Source organism: Eschrichtius robustus, chromosome 12, assembly GCF_028021215.1.
Source record: "Eschrichtius robustus isolate mEscRob2 chromosome 12, mEscRob2.pri, whole genome shotgun sequence".
Lineage (NCBI taxonomy): Eukaryota > Metazoa > Chordata > Mammalia > Artiodactyla > Eschrichtiidae > Eschrichtius > Eschrichtius robustus.
Window position 1 is genome coordinate 7,216,528 of NC_090835.1, and position 18,252 is coordinate 7,234,779.

Here is an 18,252-nt window from a genome sequence, read left to right on the forward strand (position 1 = left end):
CCAGGGAGACATTGCTTGTGAGAATATGACAGACATGGATGTGGATTTGGGCCCAGAAAATGATGCGTAACAACCGCCAGGCAGCGTCTTGCTGGCCCTTCCCCCAACTCAGCACCCTGGGCACACTGAAAAAGCAACTTGTGTTTCTTAGTTTATCCATCATGTTCACCTTTATTCAACTTCCTCTATCTCAGTCTCCACTGTCCCACCTTTGCCCCCATCACCCAGGGCGAAAGCCTCCTTCCCTGGGTCCAGAGCCCTCCCTCCCTCCCTTCCTCCCACTCTGGGCAGGGTCCCGGTCTGGAAAAGGGGGATCCCTGGCTCCCAAAGGGGTTCTCTGTCCCCCCACCCCCTCTGCAGCCGCCTCCCAATCAGAGCTGCCAGAGCTCCTGCCTCCCTAACCCCTGTCCCAACCCCTCTGGCCTGGACTGGAGCACGTGCAGACTATTCTCTGGAATTTCGGAGAGAGGAAGTGGGACGATCCCCGACTCACAACCGCACTGAGGTCAGAGGAGTTCTCAGGAAAGAGTGACTCTCCCTGGGGGTTCTGAGGGAGAGCACCCTCAAGCATAAGCATGAGGAAGAGACTGGACCCTGGGGGAACGTGGGGAACGGGCAGGGACAGTGAGTGTGATGCCCTGCTCCCGGGCTGGGAGGCAGCGTAAGGCTTTGCGGCCAGTGGCCCCTAGGAGGCATCCAACGATTCCAGGGTAGAAGCCTCATTCGGGGCTTCCAGCCAGTGCCCCTAGGCCTGCGGCCACAGACATCGGACTGCAGTGAGCTCTGCTCAGCCTTGATCGGCAAGTTTGGCGGCCTCGCGTTCCAGCTGGCGGCACAGCTCCACGCGACCCCGCAGGCACGGCCGGGCCGCCAGGCGGCCCCAGCTGGTGGCTTGGGTCGAAGTCCGCGCGTCCAGCGCCCGCAGCAGGCGCGGCAGGTCTTGCAGCAGGCGGTAGCGGGGCAGGGCGCGCAGGGGCGGAGGAATGTCGCCTTTGGCGCAGAGGCGACTGAAGTAAGCGAGCAGCGGCAGCGGGCGCGGGGCGGCGCGGAGCAGGGCGCGCAGGGGCGCGGCGCGGGCATCCGGGCCGCCGGCGGGGCTCGGGCTGGCGCAGCTCCACAGCAGCAGCACGGTGCCCCGCTCCCGCGCCACGCGCGCCCGTGCCGCCCAGAGCCACGGCAGCGGGCCCACGCGCGCCACCCGCGTGCCCTCCCACAGGTCCACGATCACGTCGCGCCCGCCGCCCAGCGCGGCCCGCAGCAGTTCAGCCAGCGCTCCCACCAGGCGCCGCTGCGCCTCGGAGTCCGCCACGTGCAGGAGCAGTACCGGCCGCGCTCGACCTGGGCCTGGGGGTGGAAGCAACAGATGAACAGGGTGGGGGGCTAAGGGACAGCCCAGCCCTTTCCTCCCAGGCCTCAGGGCTACATGATAGAGTTAACTCCACCCCCCACCCCTTTCTTCCTCTGCGCTGGGGATGGGTACCCAAGGCAGCTTTAGACTACAGGCCTATAGGGCGCCTTTGGGCTAATTAGATAAAGGTGCCCAGGAAGAGGAGAGGGCTAGGGCGCCAGGTGCAGCGCAGGCTGGATTTCCGCCCCACTAGCATCTGGCCTAGAGACTGGTGCAGTGAACCACCTGCAGGACCTTTGCCCTGCCTTAACCATTCCTGTCCACTAGGGGGCCTGAGGCTCACCGCCTTGGGTAAAAGAGAGCTGGGCGCAGCGGCAGGGACAAGGCTCTTTCGGAAGGGAGCCTGGGCGGGGGAGGGATGGGGGCAACTGGCCTAGGAGCCAAGCAAGTCTGAATCCCCAGGTTACCCCCAGTGAGCTTACCTGACAGTGGGCGCTGGCAGGTGAGCACCAGAACAACACCCAGTAGGGTGGTGAAGGCCAGCAGCGCCAGGATCAAGAGGCCCAGGGGCCTATGAGAGACTGAGTCAAGCAGGGTGAGGCCAAGCCCGGCTCCTCAGTGCCCAACCTCCCTCTCACTTCCCCTCCCCCTCCCAAGAACTCACCATCCGGACACAGGAGGTGCTTCCAGGCAAACTGGACATCTGACCTCCACACCTGAGGGCACAGAGCCCCCCAACCCCTGTAAGCCAGGGTAAACCCTCCTCCCAGGGGAAGTTGAATAAGGCATGGGGATAGTGAAGGGGAATCCCCCTGGATAGGGAATTCCTCCAGCACAGGGTTTGTGTCTGGTCCAGCTCTGGCTGGGCACAGAACAAGGTCAAGAGTGGCAAACTCAGAAAGTAAATCCAGGGACTTCCCTGGCGGTCCAGTGGTTAAGACTTTGCCTTCCAATGCAGGGGGTGCGGGTTCAATCCTGGTCAGTGAGCTAAGATTCCACATGCCTCAGGACCAAAAAACCAAAACATAAAACAGGAGCAATATTGTAACAAATTCAATAAAGACTTTAAAAATGGTCCACATCAAAAAAAAAAAAAAAAAAAAAAGTAAACGCTAAGTTAACCAGAGCATCCATGAGGACGTGGAAGGCACAGGCCCTGACAGAAGTAATCAGACACCACTGAGCTCCAGCCCATGATCACCATGCCTGAATGTGGAAACAAAGCACCAGGTTTTCTGATTTTTTTCAAGAGACGCCAGAAATCAGCTTTTTAAAATGTGACATCTCCCAATATTTAAGTGGTGGCAACTAATTCCAATTTTGAACACCGTGCTGGCCAAATCAAACATTTTTATGGACTGGATTTGCCCCATGTGTCACCTGTGGTATAGATGACAGGGGAGTATATGCAGAGTGAGGGCAGGATTCCTTACCAGGACACAGCCCCCTGGCCTCAGGAAGGGAACGATGAGGTCTAGTGTCACTGAGCTTGAGCCCTGAGCCTGTGGGAAAAAAGAGCAGAATGACTGTCCCCATAGAGGCAGATCTGGCTCTGTCCAGCCCCTGAGTCTTTGCCCGTTGCTGTGTTCCTCCTTTCTACCCACCACCCCTACCCAAACCCTACCCAGGCTTAGGGCCAAGTGCCACCCCTGACAAGAAGCCTTCCCACGCTTCATTCCCAGATCCCGCTGATCGTTCCCAGATCTGAACTGCTGCACAGATAAACATTAGTCAGGCAATCAGGCACTCGTCAACAAACATACTCTGGGTTGCCTACTCTGTGCCAGCCCCTGAGGAGACAAGGCGGGCATGGACATTGTCTCTGTCCTCCAGCAGCTCACAAACCAGGAGGCTAATTATATGCTGCCTCCCTTCTCTGTCCTACGCACCTGAAGGGGCAGCTTGTCCATTGGAAAGAACGTAAGTTGTAGAGTCAGGAGACCACAGTTAACAAAGTCAGGCTTAACTATTGCCTTTGTGGTTCCTAGCTGTGGGATCTTTGCATGGAGAGAGACTTCCTTTCTCCTTGAGCCTCAGTTTCTTCATTTGTGTATGATAGATAATAATCCTTGTTTTACTGGGTTACTGAAAGCATCAAATGGGAATATGCAGGTGAACCCCCTTTATAATACAAAGTACAGGGACTTCCCTGGTGGTCCAGTGGGTAAGACTCCACGCTCCCAATGCAGGCGGCCCGGGTTCTATCCCTAGTCAGGAAACTAGATCCTGCATGCAGGCAACTAAAAGTCTGCATGCCGCAACTAAGAGTCCACAGGCCGCAACTAAGAAGTCCGCATGCTGCAACTAAAAGATCCCATGTGCCGCAACTAAGACACGGCACAGCCAAAATAAATAAATAAATAAATATTAAAAAATACACAGTGCAATGTGTATTCATTTAGTAGTAGTAGCTGTTATTACATTATGGACTCCTTAGGGGCAGACTGTGTTATATACTTTTCTTGTGTCTCCCAGGGCCTAATACAGAGTGGGAACAGAGTAGGCACTCAATAAATGCATGCTGAACTGATTGCCATCTGTCTACAGGCAGGATGTGCCTTCACCCTGTGCTCTGGGTGCTGGTTAGAGAGTTGATCAGTCTCCACCCTTTGGGAACACCCTCCACCACGTACCCCATACCCCAGCCCTGCCCCAGACCCCATTCTCCAGCCAGCTGTGAGCAGGTGCTGATGCAGTGGCTCTCAAATCATGGTTAAACTCAATGACGTTCCCAGCTCACAAAAATAAATGAGTCCATGGATTTAGCTCTCAATTTTAAGTTATCCCACATGACTTTGTCGTAAATCTTAAGCATGGTTTCGTCTTAAATCTGAAGCATTTGCTACCACCTGTAGGCTTGGGAGCCCTCACAGAATACAAAACAAATAAACAAGCTGCATGTAAGTAAGAAAGAACTGAAACAAGCTAGCTATGCTTAGTCAGCTTGGTGCTGTGGTTTTGCGGATATATTTGATGGTGGTTTTTATGTCAGATACACAGAAGAGAGTCTGCTAGTCAAACTGTTTTTAGTTCACATGATAGAGTTAAATCTGTCAGTAGTTTACAGTATTCTGCGAAGAGCACTTCAGCTTCCTGGGGCTCTGCCTCCCAAAGATAGAGAACTTCTGCCAGGAGCCTTGTGGAGGAAGGCAGGAGAGTAGTGGTAGAGGACAGCTGGTTCAAGAGAGGGCATCAATATAAAATGTGGTGGGAGTTCGAGTGGGCCAGAGAACAGCTGGGAGTGGGAGGGCCAGTCTCTTGTCTCTGTTTATCCCTGTAGGTTCAAAATCGAAAAGGATTAGAGGGACTTCCCTGCTGGCGCAGTGGTTAAGAATCCGCCTGCCAATGTAGGGAACACGGGTTCGAGTTCTGGTCCGGGAAGATCCCACATGCTGCGGAGCAACTAAGCCTGTGAGCCACAACTACTGAGCCCGTGAGCCACAACTATTGAGCCCACTCGCCGCAACTAGAGAAAACCCGCGCACAGCAACGAAGACCCAACACAGCCAAAAATAATAATAATAAATTTATAAACAAAAAAAAGGATTAGAAACTGCTCCATCGAAGACCCCACTGACTGGCAGAGGAGGCAGCTGAACAAAGGCTGGTCAAGTAAATAAATAACCAGATGTAAGAGATTTGCTTGCCTCCACCTGCTGTGCTCTAATCAACAGGTTCTAGTGGGGGCCAAGCCCTGGCTAGGCCATACCTGGCTGACGCTGTACACAGGGGGCACCATGCTGTCCTGCCCCAAGCCTGAGTGGCTCCAGGCAGCACTGAAGGTGGCGGGCATCCTTGAGGAGAAGTGAAGGACCAGCTGCTGGGCCTGGGTATCCATGCTCACGTTCCAGGATGGGGCTGCCAGGGGGTAGGAAAGGGCATCATGTAATAGATGATGCTTTGTGGGAGGTGATAGGAGCCGGGCTGCAGTTGACAGAGAAGTCAGGGCAGGGACAGAGTTTGGCTTTGCCGCAGTTGCATGAGGGTGAAATGGTGGGAAGGGGTCCCAGCCAGGGTCACTTATTGGCTCACCGAATGTCTGGTGGGGGCATTCAACGTGGCTGCTGTTTCCAAAAGAGAACTGAGAAATCCAAGAATGGCAAGTCAGCAAGCTCCAGGCACCATGCACACCCTTCCCCCTCCCCTGTTGCCCATGCTTGTACCTTGAAGCAGAGCTGGGGGTGCAAGTCCACCTTCTCCAAGACATACCACTGTGGTGGGAGAAGGGAGTTAGGGAGCAGGGCCCTGGGCCCCAGCCCTGCCCACCCAGGTCCTAGGGAGGCCGTCTCACCCCCTCTGACTCTCGAGCCGTGGCATTGGGGACGTCTTCGCAAAGGGTATGCCAGCCCCGCCTCTGGCAGAGGGAGGCGTCCAGCTTCAGTGGGCAGCGGAGTGTCAGGGCCATGATCATCTGACTGTGCTGGCTGTGGTCAGTAAAGTTCACCGACTCCCAGAAGTCCGAGCCATCTGGGCAGGCAGCAGGGGCAGAGAGTGAGGCCCAGGAGGCCTGAGCCCTATCCCCAGGGCATCGGGAGAGGATATTTGTGAAGGAGCCTGGCACAGCCCTGGTCTGCCTAGGTGCCTGCTAAATGAGCATGCCTCCTCCTGCCCCTCCTGTTACCTCTTCTATTTAGCTGTCCCCTCTCCTTCCTGCACCTCCATTCTGGCCAACTCCTTGCTGCTCCCCAAACTTGAAATCTTCATATCTTTGCTTATGTTCCTCTCAGAGTCAGGAATGCTTTCCCCTCCCTCCTCTCCTTTCTAAATCCTGCACATTTTCTGAGCCCAGCTCAGACGTCACTCCCTTTAGGAGACCTTTTCTACTCACGGACAGCCGTCATGGGCTTCTCCCTCCCCTGAGTTCACGCCCTACAGCCTATTCCTTAATTACAACCCTGCCCTGGACCATAGGATGCTTTGTGCTATTCGTTTGTCATGTTTGAGCATCCTGTCTCTGCAATTTGGGCTCAACAGTATGCATAGATGTCACCAGTCACTTTCGCATATAATATTGAATTCCAGCCTCATAAGGAGTTGGAAAGTGAGGCAGGGCAAGTATCATTAGTTTACAGATGAGGAAACTGAGGCTCAGAGAAGAATAAGTGGCAGAGCTGGGATGTGAGCCCAGGTCCTCTGGTCCACCTTCTCAGGACATTACCTCCTGGGGTGGATATTTCTGATATTTCTGAACAGTGCTAGTACAATGTTTAATGCTCTGATTTATTGGCAGGCTGATTGGTAGACATGGTAGCCCATGACTTGCCCCCACTGACTCCAGAGAAAGTGCCTGCATGCCTTCTGAGGACTTGCTCCAGCACAGGTGTAGAGGGTGTGCAAGTGCGTGTGTGTGTATGTGCATGTACCTGTACGTCTGTGGGGGAGAGAGAGACAGAGAGAAGCTGTGCGTGCACAAGAGTCACATGAGCAGCACTCACAGGCTTCAGGCCAGCTCTGGAAGGGACATTTTTTGTGCCTCACGGTGTCCTCTTGCAGGTAGGACACCTGTGGGGACAGGGGAGCAGGGAAGAAGGGTCAGAGGAATGGCTTTCCTTACATCACTCAGACTTGAAACTCATTCTGGCTTGACCTTGCCCAGGTGCAAGCTGCCTGAGCTGGCAGGGCACCGAGGAGGGGAAGAAGTGTGGGGTGTGGGCAATGGTGGGTGGCATGTGGCACTCAGGGAGGAACCCAGACTATAGGAGCAAGATCAGTGAGTAAGGGGCTGAGTCCTCTTCTCCCGGAGAGGAGAACGTATTCCCACAAAGAGGCAAATCATGAGGTCCACATTCCTCAACTTTTGCCTTCCCTGGCCTCCACTCTCAGCGATTCCTAAGGTGCCGAGTGCCCCATAGGGCCCCTCCCTCTGAAAGCCCAACACCCAATGTTATCCCCCGGCAGGTGCTCCCCGCTCCAGGTCTCTGCCTGCACCCTCCCTTTTGTCTCCTCCTGGGTGACAAGGCCCCCGCCCTTCCTGTCTAGTCCAAAGGAGTCTTAATGCTAGGCACCTCAGTCTTACAAGGAGAGGAGGAGGACTTCCATGCAGGGCTAGTGGGGATGAGACTTCTGGGGCCATATGGAGCCTTGCAGTGGCCACGAGCCCCCACTGTGACAGCTCAGAACACCCAGTGAAGGCAGCTGTCTATTCTGCCTCGGTGGGCTGAGGCCGGGTCTCGACAACGGCAAGCTGGGTTTGGGTGGGGCTGAGGTTGGACTCACCCCCAGGAATGTGCCATGGTCAGCAGGACACCTCCATCCCGGGCTCTGTGAATGGCTCACTGTCAGGCTGGCACCAGTCTTCCCTAGCATCTCGTTAACACCAGCCCTTTTCAAACCTGACTTAGTGGAGATATGCTTGGCCAGTGGTGTTATCTGGGTGGCCTAGGAGTGAAGCTATGGACCACCCACACCTTTTCCTCTGCTCACCTCGATGCACAGACAGGGCAGAAGGAATTCATAAGGCAGGTCTACAGTGCAGCCCCCAGACACAATTTTCTGTGGACAAAGCAGCAAAGGAAGAGAAGAAGAGGGGCTTGAGAAAGAGCAGAGGCACCCTGGAAAACGGCAGGAGAAAACTGGGACCTTGGTCACCACACACCCTACCTTTGCTCTTATCTGAGACATTTCTTTCTCTGAGAAATTTCTTCTCAGGGGGTCTCTGCCCTGTAATCTGACCATCTGCTCTAGGTGTCTCAATATATGGAATGTGGGGGGTGGGGAGGAGATGGGGAAAGGAATATACATTTATTGAGCCCCTACTATATGCCAGGCAGGGTGCTAGGTGCTAGAAGCACCAACTCAATTAATTAAATGCTAGCCTAGCATCATGGTGATCTTGGGAGGCATCATCGCCATTTTAAATGTGGAGAACTGAGGGACTCGGGCACAGCAACAGTCCCTTCAAATGGTACCAACTGTATACAAGGGCATCCGTGACAACTGGAGGTTGAGGTGGAGTGTCAGGGCCTAGGCTGGAAGAATAGGGGACATCTCATTCTCTGAGGAGCAGTGACAAAAGAGAGGGAGATGGAAGGGTACCAAGACAGATGTGACCATTTTGTTATTTTCTCAGGAGAACAGCTTCTTGGGGGAACTGAAAAGTCCTCTTAATGCAACCTGAATCTCACTGAGGGTCCTCTCACTGGGGGTACGTGCCATATCCATTTCTCTGCTAGGCATTCAAGGCTGCCCCAGGTCTCTGCCTGCCCTTTCCTTCCTCTCCTGCCAGGAGACAAGGCCCCCTGCGTTCTCTGCCTAGACCAAAGAGGTCTTCATGCTAGGCACTTCAGACTTGTAAGGAAGTCTTGGACAATCACCACTTCTCTCTGGGACTCAGTCTCCCCACCTGTATAATGGGTAGGTCCTTTCACTCCAGCCCTGTGTGATTTGGCTTTTACAGGCAGATGACCCTCCATACCTGGGCATCAAAGGGACGGCTCAGCTCCTCACACTCCAGTGCCCACTGGTGGCAAAGACGCACACTGACCTCAGGGCCTGGAGGAACGGTCACTTGAATAACCCGTGCCTCAGGCAGCAAGTCAAAGGAGAACTCAGGCCCTGGGGAGAAGGGGGATTTGGTGGCCTTGTCTTTTGGCCTCAGCACAGGTACCACTACTTGGCTCCACCATCTCCAGTCACACGATGTGCCTACCTCCAAGCCTTTGTGAGCCACGTTTGGAGAGAACGTCCCCTTTCTCTGGATCTGCAGGTTGGGTTCTTTTGGAACGCAGCCCCTTGTGGGAGGTGTCTGGGGAGGGGACGGAGATGTGATGGCCCTTCTCAGACAGGCAACGGCTACTTAGCAGCTTCCTCTGCAGGCAGAGAGCAAGGCTGGGCTGGCCTCAGGCCAGGAATCAGGAACTCTGGCTTCTATTCCTGTCTCTGGAATCCAGGGCACCACAGGCGAGCTGCTCAACCTTTAAGGCTCAGTGCCCCTAACTGCGTAATGGACAGAATAGTCTTCTTGAGCTCCACTCTTTCCATCTCTCTTTTATGGCTGGAGAACAGAATGAGAAGCCAGAAAGAGAAGGGCTGTGAGGTGTAGGGCAGGGCTGGAACTGGCAGGGAGAGTACCTGAGCAGATGCTGGCACCGTGTGCCTCCTACAGAACCGGAACTTGTAAGACTTTTTGGATTTCTGCACCAGGAGGTGGAGCCAGCCCCACTGAAGACCTGCACAGGGAATGATACATTTACTATCCAGCCCTTCACGGCCCCTCCCCTACCTGGAGATGTGACCCAGTGTTGGACAGTCAGTCATTTTAGATCAGGGAAGGTAATGATCGCAAACTTCTTTAGTCCTAAGTTATGATACAATCAAAAAAGCTTTTTCTCTTCTTAAGTAGAGAAAAACTATGTATATACAAAGATGTTCATGGTAGCATTATTTATAACAGTGAACAATTAAAAACTGTCAATTCTTAAGCAGTGTGTGGACATTTAGTGTGCCCAGGCACTGAGCTAGGCAATGAAAATGTAGAGTTGAATAAGACAGATCTTACTTTACAGATAGAAGGTAAAAATAGTAAACTCATAGAACTAAAACATTTTAATCCCAAGAATTGGTACCAGCTGAACGGAGAAACACCTTCACAAAATGATACAACTGAGCTCACGAATATCAATCATGGTGCATGCTATTTTAGGAGGGCCTAGGTCTCTGCTGAGGTTGACAACAGGACAAACATCTCTTCTAGTAGGATAAGTTTTACTAGCGTCAGCCTAGGGGCCCCCCCAAATTCCCATCTCCACTAAGAATGGCCCAAAGGACTGTTTCTCATACCCGAAGGATCTGACACCAGATGCAGGCACCAACAGCAGGGACAGTGGCAGAGCCAAGCACACCAAGGCTTTGGGGAGGGGGTAAAGGCCCATCGGGTATGGCGAGGAATCTGGGCGGACCTTCCTGTGAAAGATGAAAAGGAAATCAAATGGTGAGTTCCCAGGACTTCCCTCCTGCCTCAGGAAAGTTGGACTTGAGGCTGAGCTCTGCCACTTACATCCTGGCCGACTGACCTGGGGCAAGTTACAGACTCCTCTAAGTCTCATCATTCATCATTCATAAAGTGGAGCTGCTGTCAAGATCAAGTAACATAATGCGTGGGAAAATGCCTTACAAAGTATAACAAAATGTACCATAAAACAGGAAGGATCATTGTTGTATTACTGACCGGTGAGGGACCAATTAAGGGAGAGTGCCTGGAGATTTACCTGACTCTCATTTAATCCTCCCCACAGCTCAGGGACAACTGTTTTCATTGTATAATCATTTCTACTGTGCTGCTATACCCCTCAGAAACTGTGCACTGCCTGAAGCCATGCATGGAGTATGTGGCAGAATTACAATGCAAATCCAGGCTCACCTTGTGTTTTTTCTTTGATACTATGCTACTTCCCAGGTTGAGAACCAAAAATTAGAATGGAAGAATGGGGAAGAGGAGCAGGGCAGGGAATGCGACTCACCAGTGAAACTGTCATCCTGAAGGCACAGGGCCCAGTAGGGAAAAGAAAGGACAGAAGTGTAATTAGTAGGTATTCCCACGAGGAGCATTCTCCCTGGGGTCTTTGCCTCACATCACCTAATTTCGAGGCCCGCATAAGCCAACAGCCCATCCACTCTGGCTCTTTTCTTCCCAGCTCCACCCTGCCCAGGCCCTCAGTGCACCAGGACCTTGACTATCCCTTCAAGACGGTGTAGAGAACACACTGAGGCTGCCATCAGAGCTCAGGGACTTGGGTAGCAGGAAAGGACAGGCGGAGAGTGGGGAGCTTTACCAGCCTGTGCCAGCCAGGTGTCCCCACCCAGCAGCAGCAGGCACACCTTACCACGTGGGAGGCCAGCAGACAGAGGGTGCTCCAGCTGGGAAGGTAGGGGCAGCCAATACCAGCAGCGGCAGACAGGCCAATGAGCAGCTGGAGGAGAGGCAGGAGCAGGGCTGCCAGTCCGGGGCTCCCCATGGGCTTCCGAGGGGTCAGGGTATCCAGAACATGGCTGCACCTCCTGAAGGTGGGTGGCAGGGCCTTGCCGTGCAGCAGCAGGGAGTGCAGTGCCAGCAGGAGCCCTGCCTCAGCCTGCCCCTGCCCCGCCCTGCCCCAAAGCTCCTCCTCAATCCCAACCAGCCGGCCAGGCCACATTCCTTCTCCTCCAAGTGGAGGGACTGAAGGACACTTGCCCCCCAGAGAACCCTACTCCCCTACCTGGAAGGCAAGGGGGCTCCTGCTCTGGCAGAGAAGTAACAGGAAAGAGGCCGGCACAGGGTTAGGGGGCTGGATGGCGGGCTGCACCCACTTCTTAACTCCTCCTACTCCTGCAACACCCTGCAGATCAGACCCGCCCCTTAGCTTGCTCCTGGCCTTGAATCTCCCTTGGACACGTGCTTCATCCTCTCACTTAGAAGACTGACAGAGCTATCAAGCACTTCTCTGCAGTGGGTGCTGGAGACCGAGGTGACTGATGCACCACTTAGAGCTGGGCAGAACAAAAGAGCACTACAGGATGCACGTAAACCTCACACGTCCCCCTGTGCACCCTGGCTCCCACCTGGCTGACTTTCAGGACTAGCGTCCAGCTTTCTCTCTCTACCCGCTGGCCAGTTCCAGCACTTCTGCCAAAGGGCCTCCAGCTTCAAGGATCCACTAATCGGTACAGTCTGCTCAGGAAGCCCCAGGTCGCATAGCTGAGCCCTGGAGCTGAGGGAGTGGGCCCCATGCATTGACCTGGTTTCCTGTGGTTTCCGATGCTCATGAGGCTCCATTCTCTGTGGGGACCCTCCACGCCGTCCCATGGCTTCCTCCTGCTCATGGAGCATTTCAACTGTTTCAGCCCTCACCTTGGTGACACACACCATAGGAAGTTTGGGGCACACCTACTGGGTGAAGGCATCTTGGGACTGTTATTATCCCTCTGCACTTTCGGTAGCTTGATCATACCTATGTTCAGGCCAATTCTAGTTCTTAAGTCTTCAGGTCCACTGTCTAAAGACCCCATTGTACCCATTATCCTAAAAATACCCTCCAGCTTTTGAGTTCCTTAGAAAGACCCTTTCTTATGTTTTTCCAGTGCCTAGCAATGGATGTCGTGAAATAGGTGCTCTGTAGTTGAATAAATGTAAATTATGTTTCATCTAAGCAGCAGTTTATCTAGTTCACAGTTCATAAGCACTTTCATATTTGATCCTCCTAACCACCTTACAAGACAGGTAAGTCAGAATTATTCATTTCATAAAGAGAGAAATAAGGAAGCAGAAAGGAGAATGATTTGGTCAAGGTCTCTAGCCCAAAGAGCTCCAATTCTGCCATCCTCTCACAGTTCATTTCTCTTTCTACCATCCTTATGGCCTCTCCTCCCACTGCTCCTCTGCTCCTGGGACCCCAAAAGGGCCTGCCTGACACAGTTCTGTCTTTTGGCCTTGAAGTCCATCACTGCAAACAAATCAGCAAGATGTGAAGGGAGAAAAGGGTGGTCTGGCCATACTAAAGACAGGTTAGGGAGTCTTCCCCCTAAATTTCACCTAGCCCACAATGGTTTAGATCTATACCGATAATGTGTTTTCTAATGCTGGGTGTGTGAAGTGAGAAACTTGGCTCCATTCTAGAATACTTTTCTCTTTTGACTCCTTTTATCTTCTGATTTGATTCTCACAGTGAAAATATTTGGTTAATTGCTCCCTGACCCTGGCTAAGGTATGGTAGGAGAAGCAGAAAAGAAATAACAGACACATACACACGTGAAATAAAGAATAGAAAGGGAAGAAAAGGACCCCATAGAAAAGGCAGAGCAAGAAAGAAGGGGGAAAGAGAGAGAAAAGGAGGTCTGTATTTTATTGTTTTGCTAGTTTATTGTGGAGCCTGTTCTGAAAAGGATTTAAAGTAAAAAGCACAGTGGGTGAATTCCAGCACACCCTGGGGAAGGGGGAGGGGGTCAGATCACAATTTGCTGAACTCCTATTGTCAGGCTCTGGGCTGTGTGCTTTGCCCACATTATCTCATATTATTGGTACTACAACCCTTGAGGTCAGTCTTCCTAAACATCTTACAGACTTGGAAACACGAGGAAGATTAAGTAACTTGTCCAAACACAAAATGGAAAGCTGAGACTCACCCCCGTGTCTTTCTAGCTCTTTCTGGCAGAACACACTGCTTGGGGAGATCTGTGGTTTCTGGGCCCTGTAGTCCACAGAAGTACTAGATTGAGGGGACTTCCCTGGTGGTGCAGTGGGTAAGACTCTGCGCTCCCAATGCAGGGGGCGTGGGTTCAATCCCTGGTCAGGGAGCTAGATCCCCACGTGCATGCCGTAACTAAGAGTTCTCATGCCACAACTAAGGAGCCCGCCTGCTGCAACTAAGACCCCGTGCTACCAAATAAATAAATTTTTAAAAAAATAGATGTCATGAAGGGCTTTAAAAAAAAAAAAAAAGAAGTACTAGACGGAACGATGTGATGAGTTGGTAGGATTAACAACATGGGGGGGAGAAATTGTAATAGTTGGAAAGAAAAAAGGATAGTAGGTCTTACGGGAGTGAGTTATCAGTGACCAGATTTCTAGAACAGTAGGGATTGTTTGCAAGTGTCAACAAGGAAGGAGTACTTCTGTGGCTGGAATAGGAGGGGGCCAACTGGAGTAAAGGCAACAGAGGTATGTGGCAGGCCTGCAGCACAGAAGTCCTGTCCTTTTAGAAGGTGGCCAAGGCCCATCTCACCTGTGGTCTGTGTCTGAATGAGCCGATCCAGACTTCACTCTCCAATAACCTTTACGTGGGGAGCAAGCCAGGCGCTCAGGAGATCTTGGCAGGCCCCTATGCGTGCTCAGGTAGAGTACACTGTGGGGTCCTTGGGCAGCCATTCTTCCTGACAAAGCCTTACCCATGCATGGACGCTGGTCAGACAATGCAGCAGCGTCTCCAGGCTCTTCCTGTAATGCCAGATTCCCAAGGTCTGTTGGGGCAACTGTGCCTACTGTTTGGGCACCCTGGGCAAGAAGGTCTAACCAATTAGACCAACAAAAACCAAGAGTACAAAAGTGTTCCTTTCTTATTCCTGCTCTTCCAGAAGGGATCAATCTCCAGAATACCAATGCAAGAAGTTATGCTTAAGAGAAAAGGAAGGGACCCCCAATCTGAGACGGGAACACCAACACTGCTCATCAAGGGAAAGGATTTTGATATTAAGCACCTACTATGTACTATACAGTTTATATACATTATTTTATTTAATCCTCACAACAACCCTGGGTGGTAGATGCTATGATCCCCATATGTTAGATCAAAAACAGAAGCTCAAATATCTTGCTCAAGGCAAAAGGTAGCAAAATGCCTGGCTAGATTTCTAAGCTGAGTCAGTGTAATATCAAAAACTGTTCTTTCCACTATACCACGCTGCCTTTCCCATAGACTAGATGCTCACTAAGGGTTCTTCCAAGGCCTACACCCTCTAGCTCTGTAAACATCAGGGATTAATAACCATTCCTCACATTTGTATAGTGTTAGAGTTCTTAAAGCACCTTCACAAGATTTTACCTCATTTGATCTTCAAAACAATCCTGTGAATTTGGTAGGGCTGATCTTGGTACTTGAACCTGTCTTCTGATCCAAATACAGTGCTCTTCCCACTAAATCAAGATCCCTTTCAAAGGGGATCTTGTTTACTTCAGGGAATACTACAACCATGAGGAAGGGGGAAAAAATGATTGGAAAGCCCAAAAAGCAGAATCCCAACAAGCCAACAAGCAGAAAACTAAAATGAACCAAACGGCTCTCTTTTCATGTTGACAATAATTTTCATAATGGGTCTTTTTATTTTTTATTTTTTGCTGCGTTGGGTCTTTGTTGCTATGCGCGGGCTTTCTTTAGTTGCGGCGAGTGGGAACTACTCCTCGTTGTGGTGCGCGGGCTTATCGTTGTGGTGGCTACTCTTGTTGCAGAGCACGGGCTCTAGGCGCGTGGGTTTCAGTAGTTGTAGCGCACGGGCTTAGCTGCTCTGTGGCATGTGGGATCTTCCCAGACTAGGGATCGAACCCATGTCCCCTGCATTGGCAGGCGAATGCTCAACCACTGCACCACCAGGGAAGCCCCTTCATAATGGGTCTTGAAAAGCACTACAAGACTGTAAAGCACCAATCTAGTAATCAAATAAATTTTAAATTCTTTTTTTAACTAATAATTATTTACATCCCGGTTCTTTAAAAATCAGCAATCTGTGCCTGGTGCACATAACTCCATTACCCACTCATTTCCATCTGCACCTCTCTGCTATCCAAGTCCTACCCTTTACTCTAGTTCTTTGCTCTGACTTTAGTCTACAATAGCACAAGTTACTTCATTCAATAAATTCAGAGTGCATGCTGCACACTAGGTACAGAGCAAGGGGTGAGGAAAAGACATGTAAACTAGTAATTCTGTCAGTAGAAGAGATAAAATTAAAATGCCATGTGAATTCAAAGAAAGAACCCTCATTCCTTGAAGTGAGGTAGCCAGAAGGCTCCAGAATTACCGTATAAAACTAGGCCTTGAAAAATAAGTAATAAAGAAGTATAAAAGCAGAAAAGGAAAATTTTTAAGGAAACTGGGAAAACAGGGAACCAATATGGGGATTCATAAGCGGTTTTCCTGACTGAGACAGTGTGTGAGTGACAGTATCAGGAGATAAATCAGGAGTGATGCACTGGGACCACACTTTGGAAATGCCTGAAAAGGATTAAGGAATTTTGGTGGTTCAAAAAATAATGGCACATCGGGCTTCCCTGGTGGTGCAGTGGTTAAGAATCCGCCTGCCAATGCAGGGAACATGGGTTCGAGCCCTGGTCTGGGAAGATCCCACATGCCGCGGAGCAACTAAGCCCGTGCGCCACAACTACTGAGCCTGTGCTCCAGAGCCCACGAGCCACAACTACTGAGCCCACGTACTACAACTACTGAAGCCGGCACACCTGCAGCCCGTGCTCCGCAACAAGAGAAGCCACCGCGATGAGAAGCCCACGCACAACAAAGAGCAGCCCCCGCTCACCGCAACTAGAGAAAGCCCGCGCGCAGCAACAAAGACCCAACGCGGCCAAAAGTAAAGAAAGAAAGAAAAGAAAAAAAATAATGGCACATAGTAGGGACTTAATGATGATCCAGAGCTGTACTCTTGGTATACTCACTTGCACACAGGGATGCAGGAAGAGGAATGAATATGAGGTAGAAGGCAAAGAGTTAAGTTTAGGACACGCAGAGTTTGAAATGATAATCAGGACATCTAAAGGTTGTGTACCTAGAAGTACTGCCAGTACCTAATAGAGACTGAGTACATACCTAATGTTTTTGTTTTTATTTACTTTTGGCCGTGTTGGGCCTTCGTTGCTGCGCGTGGGCTTTTCTCTAGTTGCGGCGAGCAGGGGCTACTCTTCGTTGCGGTGTGCAGGCTTCTCATTGTGGTGGCTTCTCTTGTTGCAGAGCATGGGCTCTAGGCGTGTGGGTTTCAGTAGTTGTGGCACGCTGGCTCAGTAGTTGTGGCTCGCTGGCTCAGTAGTTGTGGCTCATGGGCTCTAGAGCGCAGGCTCAGTAGTTGTGGTGGTGCACGGGTTGAGTTGCTCCGTGGCATGTGGGATCTTCCTGGACCAGGGCTCGAACCCAGGTCTCCTGCACTGGCAGGCGGATTCTTGCCCACTGCGCCACCAGGGAAGCCCCATACCTAATGTTTATAGAACAGAATGACTATAACTCTGCAAAGGGCAGAGACCCACAGTTAGAGATCTGGGCATCATCCAGACACGATAAAGTCAAGTGGGTAAGAGCAAAGGGACACACATCTTTTTTTTTTTTTTAAATAAATTTATTTATTTATTTTTGGCTGCGTTGGGTCTTCGTTGCTGCGCGCAGGCTTTCTCTAGTTGCGGCGAGCGGGGGCTACTCTTTGTTGTAGTGTGCGGGCTTCTCATTGCGGTGGCTTCTCTTGTTGCGGAACACGGGCTCTAGGCTCGCAGGCTTCAGTAGTTGTAGCGCACGCGCTTAGTTGCTCCGTGGCACATGGGATCTTCTCGGACCTGGGCTCAAATCCGTGTCCCCTGCATTGGCAGGCGGATTCTTAACCACTGCGCCACGAGGGAAGCACATGTGCGCCACACATCTTTCATGCAATAAATATTTACTGTGTCAGACTTTTATGTGTGAAAGGGCCTTTAGTTCACAGATCTCTTTCCCACTTCTATTTTTAACTTCTCTGCTCCACATCATTACATACTGTGTTCATTAGTTGTTTCACATGGATATTACGTTTCACCTAGATTGCAAATTTCCTATATGCAGGATACTTTAAAATTCTTTTGGATACCATAAAACAGTATTAGACCCATAACTAACACTGTTAACACTGAATGATAAACATGAATATCCAACCAAAAGACGAACCCATAACCCAAGCTGGATAAATGAGAACGGACCATTTGAGAGGTGGAGGTTAAATGTATGGCCCACAGTAGTTCCTGCCAATCAGCTGCAGGGTTGCAACTACGACTTAAGTTTCCTATGTCCAGTTCACTTCCCCACTGCCACTGCCAGGTTTCTCGGGGAGCCTCTACGTACCTCCTAGTGACTAAGGCCGCTCAAACAACACACTTTTCAGGGCTTCCCTGGTGGCACAGTGGTTGAGAATCTGCCTGCTAATGCAGGGGACACGGGTTCGAGCCCTGGTCTGGGAAGATCCCACATGCCACGGAGCAACTAGGGCCTGTGAGCCACAACTACTGAGCCTGTGCGTCTAGAGCCTGTGCTCCGCAACGAGAGAGGCTGCGATGGTGAGAGGCCTGCGCACCGCGATGAAGAGTGGCCCCCGCTTGCCGCAGCTAGAGAAAGCCCTCGCACAGAAACGAAGACCCAACACAGCCAAAAATAAATAAATAAATAAAAATTAAAAACAAAAAAAACCACACTTTT

At 51.3% G+C, this 18,252-nt stretch overlaps 1 protein-coding gene across 3 annotated transcripts; it reads right to left on the bottom strand.

The window, feature by feature from the left end:
- Positions 1 to 392: 392 nt before the first annotated feature.
- On the bottom strand, positions 393 to 11,440 carry IL17RE (interleukin 17 receptor E). Of its 3 annotated transcripts, XM_068558638.1 has the most exons (16): positions 11,170 to 11,440; positions 10,803 to 10,822; positions 10,127 to 10,245; positions 9,419 to 9,516; positions 8,997 to 9,156; positions 8,763 to 8,902; positions 7,772 to 7,840; positions 6,784 to 6,850; positions 5,640 to 5,815; positions 5,512 to 5,559; positions 5,381 to 5,429; positions 5,058 to 5,206; positions 2,782 to 2,850; positions 2,013 to 2,064; positions 1,831 to 1,929; positions 393 to 1,344 (listed from the first exon to the last, which is right to left on the bottom strand). In XM_068558638.1, exons 1-16 carry the CDS (start codon positions 11,299 to 11,301, stop codon positions 788 to 790), a joined length of 2,004 nt encoding a protein of 667 aa, XP_068414739.1. In that variant the 5' UTR covers positions 11,302 to 11,440; the 3' UTR covers positions 393 to 787. The 3 variants fall into 3 exon arrangements, with proteins under 3 accessions (XP_068414739.1, XP_068414738.1, XP_068414737.1); XM_068558637.1 differs by lacking the exon at positions 11,170 to 11,440 and having other exon boundaries at positions 10,127 to 10,249; positions 10,807 to 11,020; XM_068558636.1 differs by lacking the exon at positions 11,170 to 11,440 and having other exon boundaries at positions 5,058 to 5,429; positions 10,127 to 10,249; positions 10,807 to 11,020.
- Between the last annotated feature and the right edge of the window lie 6,812 nt (positions 11,441 to 18,252).

What these genes read in the sequence shown, in the direction of transcription:
- IL17RE (XM_068558636.1), bottom strand. Translation starts at nt 10,894, where the DNA reads ATGCTCCTCGTGGGAATACCTACTAATTACACTTCTGTCCTTTCTTTT. An exon ending in TCAGGATGACAGTTTCACTG is followed by an intron (nt 10,250 to 10,806) that starts GTGAGTCGCATT and finishes CATCTTTCACAG; the next exon opens with GAAGGTCCGCCCAGATTCCT. An exon ending in CCAGAGCTGGCCTGAAGCCT is followed by an intron (nt 5,816 to 6,783) that starts GTGAGTGCTGCT and finishes CTGCCTGCCCAG; the next exon opens with ATGGCTCGGACTTCTGGGAG.